At 47.3% G+C, this 17,533-nt stretch overlaps 1 protein-coding gene across 1 annotated transcript; it reads right to left on the bottom strand.

Moving 5' to 3' along the window:
• Nucleotides 1–13,447: 13,447 nt before the first annotated feature.
• LOC136449420 (protein GRAVITROPIC IN THE LIGHT 1-like) lies at nt 13,448–15,380 on the bottom strand. Its single transcript, XM_066449445.1, has one exon. It carries the CDS (start codon nt 15,242–15,244, stop codon nt 13,670–13,672), a length of 1,575 nt encoding a protein of 524 aa, XP_066305542.1. The 5' UTR covers nt 15,245–15,380; the 3' UTR covers nt 13,448–13,669.
• Between the last annotated feature and the right edge of the window lie 2,153 nt (nt 15,381–17,533).

The raw sequence follows: 17,533 nt of genomic DNA, 5'->3' as shown, positions 1-17,533 counted from the left end.
AGAAGGGAATCTGTGACCGGACGCGTCCGGTCAGTACTGACCGGACCCTGAGGGTTCTGTGTCCGGTCGAGTCCAGTAAGGGTTTTATGCGACCGGACGCGTCCGGTCAGTGCTGACCGGACCCTGCCAGCGTCCGGTCAATACATTTTTACTGGTTCGTAGGTTGAACTGACCGGAGTGTTCAGTCAACACGACCGGAGCGTCCGGTCACCCCGTAGAAGCTCATAACGGTTCGTTTTTCAGGCTGCCTTATAAATAGAAGCTCCACTCGTGTGTGGAGTCACTTTTGCTCATTCCAATAGCTGAGAAACACGTTTGTGAGTGCCAAGAAGAGCAAGGTCCTAGTGAGGTGTTTGTGATTTGAGAATCCAAGAGTGAAACCTCATTAGTGAATCAAGAGTAGACAAGTGTGCATCCATCGTCTCATTAGGCTTCGCAAGGTCAAGTGAGAGTTCGTGCTTGTTACTCTTGGTGATCGCCATCACCTAGATGGTTTGGTGGTGATTGGGAGTTTGGTGATCACCTGGCGGAGCTTGTGGGTGACCCAACTCAAGTTGTGAGCGGCTTTAGGTGATTCGCCACGACGGAGTGTCAAAGAATCAACCCGTAGAGAGCACTTGATCCTTGCACGGATCAAGGGGGAGCTACACCCTTGCGCGGGTGCTCCAACGAGGACTAGTGGGGAGTGGCGACTCTCCGATACCTTGGCAAAACATCACCGCGTTCCTCTCTCTCTTTACTTTGAGCATTTACTTTGAGTATTTACTTTGAGCAATTCAATACTTGTCTTTACATTCTTAGAATTGCTTTGCTAGAGTAAGTTTGGAACATAGGTTGTAAGTCCTTTGTGCATTAGTTTGATAGAAACACTTTTCTAGACACAAGGGGTTAATTGGGCTATCCATAGAATTTGATTATTGCAAGAAAATTTAGAATTAGCCAAATTCACCCCCCCTCTTGGGCATCTTGATCCTTTTAGGTATTAATATTACTATGGACAGTTTGTACGGCGATTTCGATGACCTGATGAAGTTTTTGAAACGCTTTTGTAGATAGATTGTTGTGTTAGAGTTTTCTACGGAGGAAGTGTTAGGAGAGAAGATGGTATGTTTGTGGATATGGAAGAAGAATTGGAATGGTTTGATGAACTGCCTAGCTTCAACAACCTTTGTATCCGTTTGAATGCAAAGTTTGGCGGTGATTTCACACTGAAGGGGAGGTTTGATACTGGGAAGACTAGAGCACACTATGTCCTGATGCCCTTGCGTGACCCTGCTCACTAGTCTCGCTACAATAGGGTGCTCCAAGGTTCTAATGTGTCCATGACTGAGGTGGTGGTGGAGAATGAGTATGGGATGCAGGGTGTCCTAGACAAATTGTTCATTGATGGTGTTGGAGGCAATGAATAAGAATTGGGGGTCGAAGAGGAAGCAACTCAGGGTAACATAGATTTGGATGGTCAGTTGACGCAGGAGCAGTTTTATTCAAGTCAAATAGGCTATATAAGCAATGACTTCAATGTGAACAAGTTTAAACTAGAAGAGGAGGAGCAGGAGGAGGAGGAGAGGATCGGTGATGTAGTTAGCAGTGATTCGGATGATTCAGATGATGACCAAGGAGGTATACATGCTATGCCCACACTGGTTGATGCCATGTCAGTACATGTTCATGGTATGCCATTACCAGTACCAATTGAGGTTTTACATGCCATCCAGGCTCAGGGTAGACTAGTTAAAGATTTGCCAGCAGATAATACCACCTATGATTCATGGGGCAGAATTATTGAAGCGCAGCAGTATGTTCCACCACCACCTTACACAGCGACTGAGCTTGAGCAACTAAGGTCGATGAACGTACCTTTCAAGGGCATTTCAAACTATAGGGATGTCAGCATGACGGATATGGCAGTTTGTGACACCGGTCTCCAAATGTGTAGGAAATCATTGTATGACCATGAGAAAGATATCCTTAGTCGGTGTTGTTGCTTTTTTATTATTTAAAAAACCTAACTCTAGTTACCTAACTTTCAGGTGAATTGGTATCCGTGGTCCAGATTCAAGCTAGAGGGGTACCTGAGTCCTCGCACTGAGGAAGAGTTAGACGAGTGGCTTTTTAATGGGCCACTAATTTTCTTCCTTGTGGTCGAGATGCACTACCCTATAAGGGTGTATAGGCAGTTTGGAAGATTGCAGCCATGCCCACCGTCACTGTACACAACCAATAGAAAGTTGCACAGGTGTGACAACTAAAACATAATAATTTAGCAGTCATGTGCATACATACAACCACTAACTTATGTTAAACTTGTAGGTATGATCGAAGGAACAGGTACAAGGAGAAGAATTGGGCCATGACGCACGCCACGTTCATCCATGAATGGGACAGTCGGCAAAGGGCCCTGATCGTCGAGATACCGCCGCACGACCAACGCAACTTCGACCGCTACCTCCAATGGTTGCATTGGAGTACCCGCACACATATCCAGGCCCCCTACACTAACAAGCTAATTGATGAGGACGAAGACGAGGATGACATCGCTGATGCGTATGACGAGGTGACAAGGATGGAGACATAGCTTAAGAGAGCCCCGCTACAGAGATATGTGGTAAGAAATTTGAATTTCAATACAACTGCACGTCGGTGTTCCTATGAATTGTAGTGATACGAACTTAGCTCGCTTGTGTATGCAGGCATCACAGTTGACATGTCTGTCCAACAAAGCAGCCGTGCGACTTCACGAGACCAGAGGGGAGCCGCACAACATTCTACACGTCTTCGTCGATGTACATTCTATTCTCAAAGCCATGACAGTGGTTAAATAGTTCCCATGACTCATTCATTCGTGTTTTCTTTTTTTATAGAAAGTGAGGAGGAGCTGCAAGAAGCTAGCACAGAAGCTCAGCTGCATGAATACTCTGTGGGAGATGCCCTATGACCCGGACATGTCTAGTTCCTTATGCTCGAGCACTATGCCAACACGAGCAGGTTCCTCCGACACGACGACTGGTGGGACCTCTTATGTTCGTACTCCCAGCAATGCAAGCAAGGGTCGTGCGGAGTATGATGTTGAGGAGGAGGACGAGGAGGAGGAGGAGGACTATGATGAGATTGGGATGTCTCAGCTTGGTGATGCGCCATTTCCTACACAGTTCGACGAACAAGTACTTGAAACAACCATTCGCCATATACATTACAATTACTTGAACATTGTAAGTAACGACGCCTATATTGTAATTGCAGGGTCCTAGTTATACTCAGCAGTACCGCTAGGTGTACCGCCAGCGAGACTGTACTGACGTTGAGTTCACTCCTAACATGATGCCTTCACATTCGAAGAGGCAGCGACGTCCGCGGTACCCATATACTCCTGGGTCGTAGGAGTTCTTTAGGATGACATGATGCACTTGCACTCGGACACCCATATACTGATGGAACATGTAGTATGTCAAGTAATGTCGAACTTATGTATTGATGAACTTGTGTCGTAGTTATGACTTGCTGAACTTATGTCGAACAGAGGTATTGTCGAACTTGCGATGAACTTGGGACGTGTATAAGTTAGTATTGCTGAACTTGTGTATTGATTGTCTCGTGGACGGTGGCGCGACAAACCCATGCTGGGCGCTGGCCAGACTCCCTTCTAAGCGCATCAGCAGCACCAAGATTTTGATGCTTATAATTTAGGGGGTTTTGAAAGATCGCAATGGTGAGAACAATCTTCTAGATAATGTTTGGACAAGATGGGCACCAAACTAAGACCCAAAAGTAATACCCGAATGTCTGTCAATGACAAAAGAAAAAGCATTATATACCAAAAACATAACAAATACATGCAAATTGCAACATTGTAATACCATTTTTTGTGGCGAAAGTTTTATGAGATAACACAATGTTCGTTACAAAAATTAAACAGTGTTTGTTACATAGGTACAATACATAAATAGTTCAAATGAAACACAATATAGCACCGAGAAAGTTCTACTACAATACAAATACCAAATCTAAAGCATTGAACTAGCACACCTGTACCAATCCTCTACCACACCTGTACCAATCCTCAGTCTAAAACATACTAAGTAAGCAACTCATCGTCCGAGTACCAGTCCTCTACCATAACCTCGTTGTTGTGGCTAGGCTCACCTGCATTGCCCTGATTTGCCTGTCGCCTGTAGTAAGCTGCCTCCACTTCACCTGCGGCCTCTATGGCCTGAGTCAAGAACGCGTCCTCCTCTATCTGGCTCATGTGGCTAGGCTCACCTACATTGCCTTGATCTATCTATTGCCTGTAGTAAGCGGCATCCACTTCATCTACGACCTCTGCGGCCTAAGTGAGGAACGCGTCATTATCCTCCTCCGCCTGTAAGCCCGCCTCTGCTAGAGCGATGAGCTCATTCAATCTGCCAGTGTTGTCCTCAGCCTCCTCCGCCTACAAGCCCGCCTCAGCAAGAGCGATGAGATAGCTCAACTGGGCAGTGTCGTCCTCATCCTCGTCCCCATCATCGACCAACACAATCGGAGATTGGACGGTGTGACTAGCTCACGTTCTGTGCTCATCTAACTTCTTTTCCTCATATCTTGCACGGGCTACCTTTGTGGCATGGTCCTTACTGCATACAATCCCTTCATATATAAAATACAACCAATTAGCAATGCAATTATATTACATTTAACATTAGGCAACAAAAATAAAAAGGCTTTCAAGCACTCACTGGCACACAATGCAACAACATGGTCATTCAAGACCTGCATCTGTACTCTTGTCTCCTCCTTTGCCTCCTTCCTTGCCCTCTCCTCCTCTAACGCCCTCCGTCTCTCCAATCCCCATTTGTCAAGCCCAACATCCATCAGGTTACAAATATCGTGCTGTCTAGCAAACTCACGCATATTGTTTTGTGATGTTTAACAAATAGGTTGATGTAGTCAGGTCCATATCCCCTCTTCCGTGCAATTACTTGCCTTCCCTTTAGTTCATCCAAGAACTTAGCTTGACCATCATAACATTCCTACCTGCATTTCCTAGTGCTCTGTTCAAACGAAAAAATATATTATATATATCTTAGCAAAAGAAACAAAATATGATTTCATATTTACCACAAAAATAACCAACCTCATCATAGTCAACCATATGGCCGCAATAATGGCCTATTCCAAGCTCCGAAGGGACTAGACCGTAGTTGGATTTAACACCACATTCGCACTTGACTGGAGGTGCTTTGTAAATTAACCTTTCTTTCTTCTTTTTCTTTGCCTTTAGTGGCTTCGGCCATTGATTCTTAGGACCGTAGAGCCACTCATTGAAACGACACTTCGCAAATACATAACGCTACAAGAGAATACATTAGTACACACACATATAGAGACAAACATTTAAATAGATACACTTTCTACTTACTTCGTGTTTGTTCGGACACACAAACTCCAACGTATTCTTATGGTTTATCACAGCTCGATCTCAGCATTCGCATAGAGAAGGTTCCTCGACTCGTCTAACTGCGGCTAGGTGCTTCTCCTTAGCCATCATTGGTGGGGGGTTAGGGGGTGGAACCCACCGCTAGAAGTGCTCACGTAGATGTCTTCCTCTACACCAATCGTCGAAAAGGAGGTACATAAGGTCAAACTTGTCTGCACCATCGATCCACTGAAAAAAAACACCTCTCATTGACCTACACAATAAGATTCCAACAAAATATTAGTAGCCTACTTACACAAATGAAGAAAAAAAGATAGTGAAAACAATTACTTACATTAAAACGACTGCATGTGTAGAAGCAACGCATCGCTATGTCTAGATGTCTCGATTGAAACACGTCGGCCGAGAAACCACAGTCACAGTTAGGGACCGGGAAGTCAGGAGGGACGGGGGCATCTTTGCTAGATGCGTTGAGGTATAATTCTCGAGGACGACCCTGTTTTCGCTAAAACTTCTCTCGATACATTTCTTGCTTCTAACAAAACAGTTGTAATTTAACAAAAAAAATCAAAACATCACAAATTAATGTCAATGAGAACCATTTGCATTACAACAAATAAAATATAACCTACACTTTGGTGCAAACTCTATCTTAGATGCAAACAGGAAAACTATATAAAAACTATACTTTGGTCAGTAAAAAATAAAATTTGGTATATCAACAATGTGTCCATATATTTATTCACGTATAAAAGTTGAGATGCAAACTCAAACAAGCAAAATTCTTATAAAAATTGACCTTAAAATACATGGTAATCATAATTCTAAGAGACTTTTCCCTGTGTGCCATTATAAAAGATCGTAATCCCCTGTGTGCCCCTGAAAAAATTCAGCGGTCTTCAGCGCCACTACTTCAACTTTTTCGTGTCCTCCATGCCACTTCCGTTAGTTTGGACGCTAATGCCGTCAAACTGCAGGTGTGAAAAGACGAAAATGCCCTTAAGTTCAAATATGTTATTAATTTTTTTAGCATCTTAACGACTTCAAATAAAAAAACTCAAAATTAGAAAGTTGTAGATCTCGTTGAGATCTATAATTTTCATATAAAATTTATTTTCATTTAATTCCGCAAAAAAATATGATTTGATATGATTAATATATCTTAGAAAAATCATATTATTTTTTTTTGCGAAATTAAATGAAAAAAAATTTATATGAAAATTATAGATCTCGACGAGATCTATAACTTTCTAGTTTTGAGTTTTTTCATTTGAAGTCGTTAAGATGCTCAAAAAAAATTAATAACATATTTGAACTTAAGGGCATTTTTGTCTTTTCACACCTGCAGTTTAACGGCGTTAGAGCCCAAACTGACGGAAGTGGCATGGATGACACAAAAAAGTTGGAGTAGTGGCGCTGAAGACCGCTGAATTTTTTCAGGGGCACACAGGGGATTACGATCTTTTATAATGGCACACAGGGAAAAGTCTCTAATTCTAACTAACCGATTAACTTTAACATTGGCAATCCTAATCCTTCAATCCAACGTTCTAACGAACTCATATTTTCCTCCATACCCTAACTACTCATTCAAATCATTCGATCCACCGTTGAGGTCGAGGAGGAGCTTCGTTACCTTGACAAGGCCGAGGAGGAGCTTCGGGAAAGGTAGGGACGGGGCCGGTAAGGGAGGGTGCAACCAGCGGCTGCCAACGGCGGACGCGGGCGAAGGGCGCGGGCGTCTGGTGGTGGCGGGCGCGTCAAAGGGAAAGAAAGGAATGGAGAGAGAGAGAGAGAGAGCGCCGCGCCGTGATCTGTGGCGCGGCAGAGCTGGGCCACGTCACCGGGTCGCTGCCACGGTGGTAGCCTCGCCGCGCCGCTATGCATGACGCGGTAGAGTGGTTTGGCCGCGCCATGTCAGTTGGTGCGTCCAAAAGTGTTAGTTTTGAAGAAAAAAACAATGTTAGTTTTAAAAATAATTTAAAAAAGTGTTAAAAAAATTCTTCATTGACAACGGCTGGCCTAGAAAAATGGGCCGAGCCCAGCCTGCTCTTGAGCCCAAACTGAAATAAGGCTGGATTGGATTGGTGAGAATATTCCAAACTCCGCATTCTGGGCCTAGAGGTCAGCATTGAGCGAAGTCCATTGTGTTCACTGTTCATGCTTACATACAGAACGAAAGAAAGACAGACAGGAGCCAATTATGATGTCCAATATCACAAACCGTTACCAGCTGCGTTTTGTTGTCAATTGTTTTCATGTTATTATTTATAACTTAAGTCTGAACTTTGTTACTGATCTTTTTCTGACACTAGTCTTGCAAGGATAGTGCATGGTAACTTTCTCTTTCAGTCTTTCTCTTTATGGATGAAAAACGTGCTTATACAACGATCACGGAAACAACATACCATATTTACTTGACATTCAGATATATATGGGGAGATATCTTGTATATATACTTCTCTGGTGGTAGCATAATATGATCATATAGAGTACAAATTAAGCTTTGACGTTCATATGTAGTACTATGATCTAGTATAAACCAAATGATAAACTTGACTGACACACTATATATGTGCACATCTGTGATACATGCTATTCATGATGAAGACCAGATAACAGAAGCACGGACACAGATCAGAGTATACTATACATCATCCCGGCCTGTTAATAATGCACGCACGCATGGGCCATGCGAATTCCCGCGAAGAACCTTGCCTCGCTCCGCCGCTACACGTGCCCCCTGTTGCTCGGGCCGGACGGTGGCAGCCGCAGCTGCCGCCGCGGCCTCGCCGCCACGCAGCCAGACGTTGGCGGCGACCACCGACCACCAACGTGACTGCTGCTCAACACCGTATCCGGCACCGCCGCCGGTGGCGGAGAGAGCACGCCGTCGTCGTCACCCGTTGGTGGTCGTAGTCGTACTGCCGTCGACGACATAGCAGCAGCACCAGCTGGCGCCATAAGGAGAGCCGCGGAGTGGCGGTGGCCGCCATCTCCGCCGCCCGTCCGTGGCGCCAGCCTTGCCGCCGACGCAAACACTGCTAGGAAGAAGAATCCTAGCGACATGATCCCCATCGTCGTCAAAAGCCGCGGCGAGGACGGAGAAGGTGGAGACGGCATGGCTGGATGGTCGATATGGGCTGGTGGTGGTATGGCTGATCGATCACAGGCCTGCAGATATGGCATGTGCAACTTTCTTTTGAGCTGGAGAAAATCTATCTGATTGATTGCTGACTGCTGATAAAAGGGTTGCCGTTTGGTACGTGCTAGCAGCGCGTCTCTATCGTCTATCTATATATCTCTATCTATATAGCTTCGATATGATCGTCTCTTGACAGGTTTGTGTAGGCATCGCATGCGCTGTTAGGATGGTAGGGGGGGGTGCGTGGTTATGCATGGCAGTGACGTCTGACGAGAATCTGAATAGGCTAGGGTTATCAGATAGGGAAAGGGTCGTCGGACGGTCGGAGGCGTCACGCATCAGGACTACTCAGTACTCAGGCAAGTTTAATCAACACAGTGCGAACTGCTTATGATGGTTAACCATAACTGCAATATTCTTGCATTGACTCTTGAGTGACGGTGATGATGTTGAATATAATTTTTCCAATTAATTGCACTGCTAGTACAATAGTGTAAATGCCGTTCTCTTAGCACTTGAAATCTATTTTCGTAGCTATATTTTACATGGGTATTTATTTTGTGAAGATTTATAATAGTGATTCATTATTACTGAAATATGATGAACGAATGAAATGACTATTGAAAAACATAGTTTGAAGGAATACAATTATATATTCCCAGAAACCAAATCTAAGTATCTACAGCTGTAGCCTGTGTAGCCAAAGTAAAAAGGTTGAAAAGATTTAGCATATATACCAAAATGCCTAGTATCTTTGTTTAATTATGATGTTTTTTTCAAAAACATTTGTTTATTTGTTTATTATTTTAATCACACAGACTCGCTCCACACAGTATGGCAACCGATACCCTTTATTGAATTGGACTATATATAAGCTGGAGCGCTGCTGATGAACTGAAAGTTGGAAATCAAGCCCATGCACCTACTGATTTAATGTTTCTTTGTCTTTGTGTCACTGTATGTTCTCAAGCAATCAGATGTCAGTCCATATATATATATATATGGCCCATCACCGGCCGTCCGGCCGAAAGAATCAAAGAAGACATGCATGGAGCAAGCATATTTGCTGGACCTCTAGGTCTGCATGTCCACGTGACATGTTGGCACTTCCTGTCGTCCTGTCGTCAGCAATGGCTGCTAGCTCTACTGCCCAACATGTGCACGCCTTGACTGGCGCCATGTATATATATCCCAAACAAGGAATTCCTGCGTAGTGCATAGTGTTCGAGTTAGACATGGCTGGCTATAGGATTGGACATTGTAGCCTCCCTCCAAAAAAGAACTGAGAAATTAAATAATATATAAAGTTTAACCAAATATATATAAATATATTAATATTTACGCATGATGTAACAAGTATACTTAAAAGTAAGTAATATATTTTTATAATAAATATATTTAAAAATATAAATGATTATATTTTTTCTATTAAAAGTGAGATTCACGTTCTTTTTTTTTTGGACGGATGGAGTATCATATCTATCGGCTTCGCTTTTTTTTTTTTAACTACCGGCTTTGCTTCATTTGCAGGTTTGTATCGATGAACATTGTAAAGTTAGCGTGCATGCATGGGCCAACCAATTCGCAAGCAAGCGTGACCGGTACGGTACCCCCGGCTTACAGTGACTGTGTAGAGCCAACATGGCTGTCACGGCCCATGAGGCTCTCAGTGTGCCGTGTAATAGGGTATACAGGCCTGCGTGCCTGGTTGTCTGGCCCATGAGCCCATGACTTGGCCTGATGGGGGCCCTGTAAAAACAGTTGACACGAATGGACAACGCAAGTACTCTCTCCTCCTCCCCTCAAAAAAAAAAAAAAAAACTCTCTCCTCCGTTCTTCCCTTTCGTCCCAACTTCTCCTCCGCCGCCGGCGACCGGCGGCAGCTTACCCATCAGAACCCGTCGGCGCGACAAGGAACGTTACAATGGCACCGGCCGAGAGCTCAGTGCCCAGGTGTCTTTGAAGGAGGGTGAAATGAAATCTTTTTTTTTCTCCTTGGCAAAAAGGTTTAACGAACATGATCTCCATATAACCAGCAGCACTGTCTGACTGTCAATGATCTCCAAGATAGAAATCCGACGGTCTGAGCGCCTGCCCACATGATCTCCAACATACAAAGCAGTAGCCAGTAGCCACAAGCCCATAATATAACGAAAAACCGTTGGACTTCAGGCTCAAACAGGAACTGCTGGAGCATCAGAAATCTTCTTTTTATTTTAGGAACAATCAGAAATCTTCTTTATTTTGCCCAAAAGAAAAGGTTAGCTGCAGATAGAGTATACTCCTACAGAGCAGTTGTCAGGCTATCCAAGCACTAACATGAGCCATGTTCGCTTGGCTGATAAGCCATAGCTGAAAGTACTGTTGACTGATTTGTTGTGAGAGAAAAATACTGTTCGTTGGTTGAAAAAAGTACAACTTATAAGCCAAGAACGATGATCTTCAAGATACAAAGCTGCCATCAGCCAGCCACAAATAAAAAAAAAACCTGCCGGCCGGAGTTCAGTCAGGTCCAAACAGAAAACTGCTGGAGCAGCAGAGCAAGGGACAGTTGGGATACACCACAAAAGAGGAAAGCCGTCGGCTCGAAGGGGTACACCATTAGCTCACACGTAATCTTTTTCCTTTGCAGCGGGTTTAGTGACGTTCAGCTGTATCTTTCTCATCTCTCATGCTTGCTTAGTATTTTGGGGGAATGCGCATCACATTGTCAATCAATAATTCGAAAACCAAACCAAAGCTGAGGAGGATGCGAAATCAGCGCGCAGGAAAACAAAAGGAAGCTGCGCAAAACGGCCTAGTGGAAAGATTAAGCTTTTTTGTTTGTGTGGCGCTGCTTTTTTTCTTCTCATATCAGTCAAGAAAACAGTCATCCGCGACACAAAAGCATTTCTCATGTGGGTATCATAGATTTAATCTTCAGACCACTGAACACGAGTTAAACATTGGGACCCTCTGTATCCAACGAAGATATTTTTTCCTCGATAACGCAAAAGATTTGCGTATCATTGTAATTAAAAAGAGTTTAATCATATAAATGACGCGCTTCTGAGGAGTGCACTCGGAGGTCTTACAGCCGTACACTGGACCCTCCTGGCAAACAACTCCAAGCTTCGATTTTGGCCCTGTTCGTTTCGCTAAAAAAAATTGCCGAAACACTGTTTCGGTTGATTTGTTGTGAGAGAAAAACACTGTTTCGGCTGAAAAAATAAACTGAAAAGTACGGATTATAAGACAAGCGAACAGGGCCATTACATAAAAGGTCTACAACCGAGCTAAGAGCAACGCTGCAACCTACGAAGCGGGGCGCCTCCGCTGCTGGCTGCGCGATCCTACTCTGACATCTGAGAAGAGCTTTCTACCTGCCTTGGTGTTGGTCGCTGAAAATAACTCGTCCAGAGCTTCAACTTGGCTCGACATCAAGTTCCCAATGAAAATGGCGTCGTATGCTCCCTTGGACGCGGAAGAAACTGGTGCCGCCGCCAGCGCGATGCCCATCCTCTTCATGAGTAGTACCTCGCGCCCGCTTGGAGGTGGGTATATGCGACAACGGCTAAGCGGCAATCCGCCTGCTCCTGATTGGCATGGGGCGCTTTGTTACCGCCTTCTGTCTTGGAGGACTAGCGATCAATGGCGACTTTCTCTTGCACTGCACCTCCTCGGTAAATCTTGCGAGACGCCGAGCGGCCTCACGTGGCGTGGGCGTCGCGTCGCTGGGGGTGCGCGTGGCCACCGTGATCTCAACCTCGACGTCGAGTTGTCCCACCCGAGGCGGCGTGAGCTGTGGCAGCTCCTGCACCAGCGCTAACTAAGGCGAGTGAGCAGCCGACGCCGGAGACGGTTCTTCAATCCCCAGAGTAGGCTGGCACCCGGGCGCTGGTTCACTCGCTGGTCCGCTCACGACGAGTGAAGCGGCGAGCTCTTCCAGCATCGGGTCGAATGAGACGACCAATGCGGGAGGCCCCGAGCTCACGCTCAGCGCCAACGCCAGCACTAGCGGATCGGGCTCGGGGAAGCATAGTGCAGCAGTAGAAGTAGGTGTCTTGTCGGCGTGGTCGGCAGGCGCACCCGTGCCAATGTCCTTCGGCTTAGTCCTGCGCCGCCGACGTCGTCGTCTCCCGCCGGCATCCACCGAAGATATAATTTTTTTCAAAGATAAATGGTATCCATATTTCCACAAAGGATGTAACTTTTAAATTGGTTTTCATATTTTCTACCGTAGATATAATTTCCACGGTATATTTTGCCATCTTTGTGCTATCTATCTACCTCTGTCAATAAGAATAAGAAATTCGTGCTAGTACTGAACATTTCCAAGCGAAACTGAGAAGGACGCGACGCAACTGTTTCAGAGTTTCAGAGCTCCCTCTCCACGCGCGCGCCTTGGCATTTCCCATGTCAACCACAGGTGGCTTGACAATAATAGAGACCGGAGGGAGTTTAACTAGTCCATCATCACATCGGAGTACTTTTAGCGCTTGATCACAAATCGTAAACCACCAAAAGGAGCCAACCAACAGCAAAACAGCAAATCACAAGTTCCAACACAGCAAGGCCGTATCAACAAACGTCCAAAAAGAATCCGTTGTTGTTTGTTCCTCTCTTCCTCCTCCGGTCCTCCCTCACGAGGCCATGAACAAACAATTCATCAGGATCGACATGCAGATGCAGGAATGGTTGCAATCCATGGTCAGATTCACCACAGGATTTCAGCAATCCAATCTCAGGAGTTTCCTGTTACTACCATTGGTTTGTAGCCTAAGATCCGGATGAGAACTGGATCATTCTGACCCAAATCCACCAGAAAACATGGCCGCAGATTGCGGAGTACAATCCATCCAACAATGGCAATGACAGGAGCAGAGAACAGAGAACAATGGCAATGCAGCATCTGGAACTGAAAATACCATTTATATTACGGATTAGAACATCCCTACATGTCTGGATAGATTTTTTACATACATAGCCACCCTTCATCATCATCATCAATGGTCACCGCCCCGGCCGGCTGCCGGCGGGAGACCTCGACGGCTGACCCAAAATGGGCATTCTTCCCCCATCATCCGCCGGACGCCGGAACCAAGCACGGCCCTTTCTTTTTCTCTTCTTCGGTCTCACGGCCGCCGCCCCGGCTTGGACGGCTTGGACAGATAGACGCGACATTGGATCAGTGTCCGGCCGACTCTGAACCCCGGCAGCACGGTGAAGCCGACCACGCAGTCCTCGGTGGCCGCGGCCGCAGCGTCGTCGCCTGCGCGCCCGTCGCTGACGCTCTCCATGTACACCTCCGAGAAGCGCGCCCCCGTGCGCACCTGGAAGATGGACGCGCCGTCCTCCTCGGCGCCGCCGTCGAACGCGAAGAAGAGGCAGTGCAGCAGCCACACACGACGCGCCATCTCGGCGAAGTCGGCGAACCACGAGCTCTCCGGGAACCCGGGCCCGGCGCTGACGATGCCGCGCTGCTCCAGGCGGCCGAAGAAGGCCGTCTCCATCCGCGCGTGCACCAGCGACAGGTACTTTGCGCGCAGGAACTTGCCGAACCCGCCCCACCGCGGGTTCCTCACGTCCAGGAAGGCGCTGGCCGGCTCCGCCTTGAGCTCCGTGAACTCCTCGAAGAAGTGGCGTCGGTCGTAGAACTCCCGCTCGTCCAGGAAGCTGAAATTGAAGTCGCGGCGGTGGAAATTGGCGAACATCTTCATCGCGACGTACGACTCGAAGACAAACTTGGCGTCGCCGGCGCGGCGGAGCGGGACGCCCGGGTGCACGGCGGCGGCCGCCGCGGCCAGATCCCACCCGGCGGACTGCATCGAGTTCAGCATCGACCTGGCGAAGGAGCGGATCGACTTCACCGTGTGCCGCAGCGCGGTGAGGAAGTGGGTCGCGTTGAGGCCGGAGAGGTGGAGCTCGTCGAGCGAGGCCAGGGTGCGGCCGGGGTGGAGCCGCGCCTCCAGGGCGCGCTCGGCGCGAAGCTCGGCGGTGAGGGAGCTCCTGGCGCGCTCGGCCTCGGCGTCCCTGGCACGGAGGTCCGACTCCAGCTTCCGCGCCGTGATCTGGTACGTCTTGAGGAGGTGGCGCTGCTCCTCGGCGTGCGCGGCGAGCGGGGTGTGGCCCGCCGCCGCCGCGCCCCGGGCCGCGGCGGCGGGGTCCCTGAGGTACCTCCGCTTGGTGTCGGAGAGCCTGGTGAGCTCGGCGACCACGGCGGCGTCCGCGGACTGGATCGCCTCCGCGTCGTAGGGGAACTGCGCGAGCTGCAGCTGCGCGTACGCCGCCTTGACCGCCGAGACCCCCGCGAAGAGGTTGGCCAGCAGCGCGTCCGCCGCGGCCTCCGGCGTCACATCCCCCGCCCCCGCCGGCTGCCGGACCGCTCCCGCTCCGGGCTCTCCCGCCGCCGCCGCCGCCGCCGCCTTCTTCTCGGCGGCGTTGCGGAAGAAGGCGTCGAAGGAGTAGGCGGCGGCGAGGTTCCCCGACAGCTTGAGCTTGCTGAGGGACGGGATGGCGGGCGGCGGCTCCGTCCGCTCCTCCCCCAGGCCGTCGTCCCCAGCCACGGACGTTGGCGCCTCGGGCGCGCCGCCCTGCGCCGCGGCGTCGACGCGCTTGCGGCGGAGCAGCTTGGTGAAGGTGCGCGCCAGGTTGGCCGCCTTCTGCTGCTGGTGGTGGTGGTGTGGCGGAGCCGCCACTTGCGCCTCCATTGGGGCCGCGCGGGGTTGCTCTCACCGCCGGCTCCTCCTCCTCTCCCTCCTGCAGCTTCCCCCCGTCCTCGTGTCTTGTGGCGTCCGTCCTGGTCTGGAGCTGGGCCTGGGGCCTCTCGCCTGCTTCTGCTTTGGCCTGTGGGGGGTAACGCGGGGTGGGATTAATTTTTCCAGGAATATTTGGGGGTTAATGTAAAGTAAAAGGGCCTGCGCCTGCCTACCACTACCAGGTAGTACCAGCCTATGTACGCGTACGTATACCGTGCGTGTGTGCGCGCGTGCCCGTGCGTGGTTCGCCTACCGATGGATGCAGAGGGCGGGGAGTCTAATTTGTGGAAACAGGGAGGGGCGTGGCCGCGAAATTTCCCTGCAGTTGAGCCCCGCACCAGCACCACCGCTCCACCACGCGAGAAATGAAACGGTTTTTCTCTAGAGGATTCCGGCGGTTTTCATAGGATTTTCCTTCCTTCTAGATGAAGCCTTAACTATTCTGTTGTGTTTTTATTGCACTTTAAAACCATAATCCATTCCCATTGCGCCATTTTATATTATACCAAATATAATTATACTACTGTGAGGTAATTGCTGCAAACTTATGTTATGTTCGCTGCAGCTACCGGCTTGATCCGCTTATTTTTTCATCCGAAACCGTGTTTTTCTCTCACAAATTCATCCAGCATTCCTCCAAACTATCCAGATTCGTCCAGAATGCAGACAAGCGAACAGGCCCATAACATGGTGTCAAAACTAAAGCCTCAATGTCGTCATATAACATGATCTCAGGTGGTGTCGTGGAATATGATTAATCAAATCATAACATATGAGTAGATGGTAATATACGCACGTACCGCAACGGTGCACGAGTAACGTGTTATCTGTAATGTAACGGCTTGGTTTACCTAGTATTATTTGAATTTGATATCGTGGGCGGGAGGAAGAGTGTAGAGTACAAATTCGTATTACAACGGCTAGTATACCTATATAGTAACGTAGCAACGTATGCAGGTATCACAACGCGTAAACGACACCAAAAACACCTCGTCATCCATAACGCAGTAGCTCCCCTCGTCCAATAGGACTTGGAGCTTGACACAATGGCGGTTACCGATAAATGTAACGTAAGTACTAGCATGGAGAGGTAGGTGATCTCAAGATGGAAGGGATGGGAAACCATTAATAATCGCAAACAAAAAGGTTTAAAAAACATAAAATAAACACTCCATGTGTATCAGTTTCACATCTTGGATCAACTTTCGTGTCATGTTCACGTGTGGAGCCATATATATACATGCCAAGTGTATGCCTAAAACGTATCGAGCATTACACTAATAAAAATAACAAAAATAGGTGCTAGACCAATAAAAAATAACATGCATAGGTACTACTACTGGTGAACAAAAAAAAAAGCAAGTTGTCAACCATGACGCAATGGCTCACCTCGTCCAATAGAGCTTGGAGCTAGCATGACGGCGGCTAACGCCAAATGCAACTTACGGACTATGACAAAGTGGTAGGAGATCTCAAGATGAAACGGATAAAAAACCGTTAATAATCACAAACAAAAAAGCTTTCAAAAAATGAAAACTAAGCACTTATAGACTCAATTTTACAAGTGTATCATTTTGGCGTCTTGAATTAGCTTTCCTGCCATGTTCACGTGTGCAACCATATATACGCGCCTAGTGTATACCTAAAACGAATCAAACATTGCGCCAATAAAAACAACGTACAAATGTACTTCTGCTGGTAAAAAAAAAACAAGTTGTCACCCATAACGTAACGGCTCGCCTCGTCCAATGGAGCTTAGAGCTAACATGGCAGCAGCTAAAGCCAAATGCAACTTAAAAGAGTAGGACATTGTGATATGGGACCTTAAGATGGAGGGGATAGAAAAACATTAATAATCGCAAACAAAAAAGGTTCTTAGAAAACAAAGAAGAAGTATGTATAAGCTCAATTATCCACGTGTATCAATTTGATGTCTGAATTAGCTCTCCTGTCATATTCACATGTGCAACCATATATACTACTCATAGCGTGCACGCAAAAACGTGTCAAGCGCATTGCTAAAGATAAACGACAACAAAAGCAAGTTGTCAGCCATAACACAATAGCTCACCTGGTCCGATAGAGGTTGGAGCTGGCACGACGGCGGCTAACAACAAATGCGACGTATGAGGCACGAAAGAGCGACAATAAAATACCTGAGTGATAAACGACAACAAAAGCAACGTATATAGGCGTTGCATCTGTAAAAAAAAACAACGTATATAAGCATTGCTAAAGATA

Source organism: Miscanthus floridulus, chromosome 5 (genome assembly GCF_019320115.1).
Source record: "Miscanthus floridulus cultivar M001 chromosome 5, ASM1932011v1, whole genome shotgun sequence".
Lineage (NCBI taxonomy): Eukaryota > Viridiplantae > Streptophyta > Magnoliopsida > Poales > Poaceae > Miscanthus > Miscanthus floridulus.
Note: the sequence above shows the minus strand (reverse complement) of the source record. Positions and strands in the feature narration are given on the sequence as shown.

Bases quoted from the DNA above. Each gene is read 5' to 3' on its own strand.
- LOC136449420 (XM_066449445.1), bottom strand. From the start codon at position 15,244: ATGGAGGCGCAAGTGGCGGCTCCGCCACACCACCACCACCAGCAGCAG.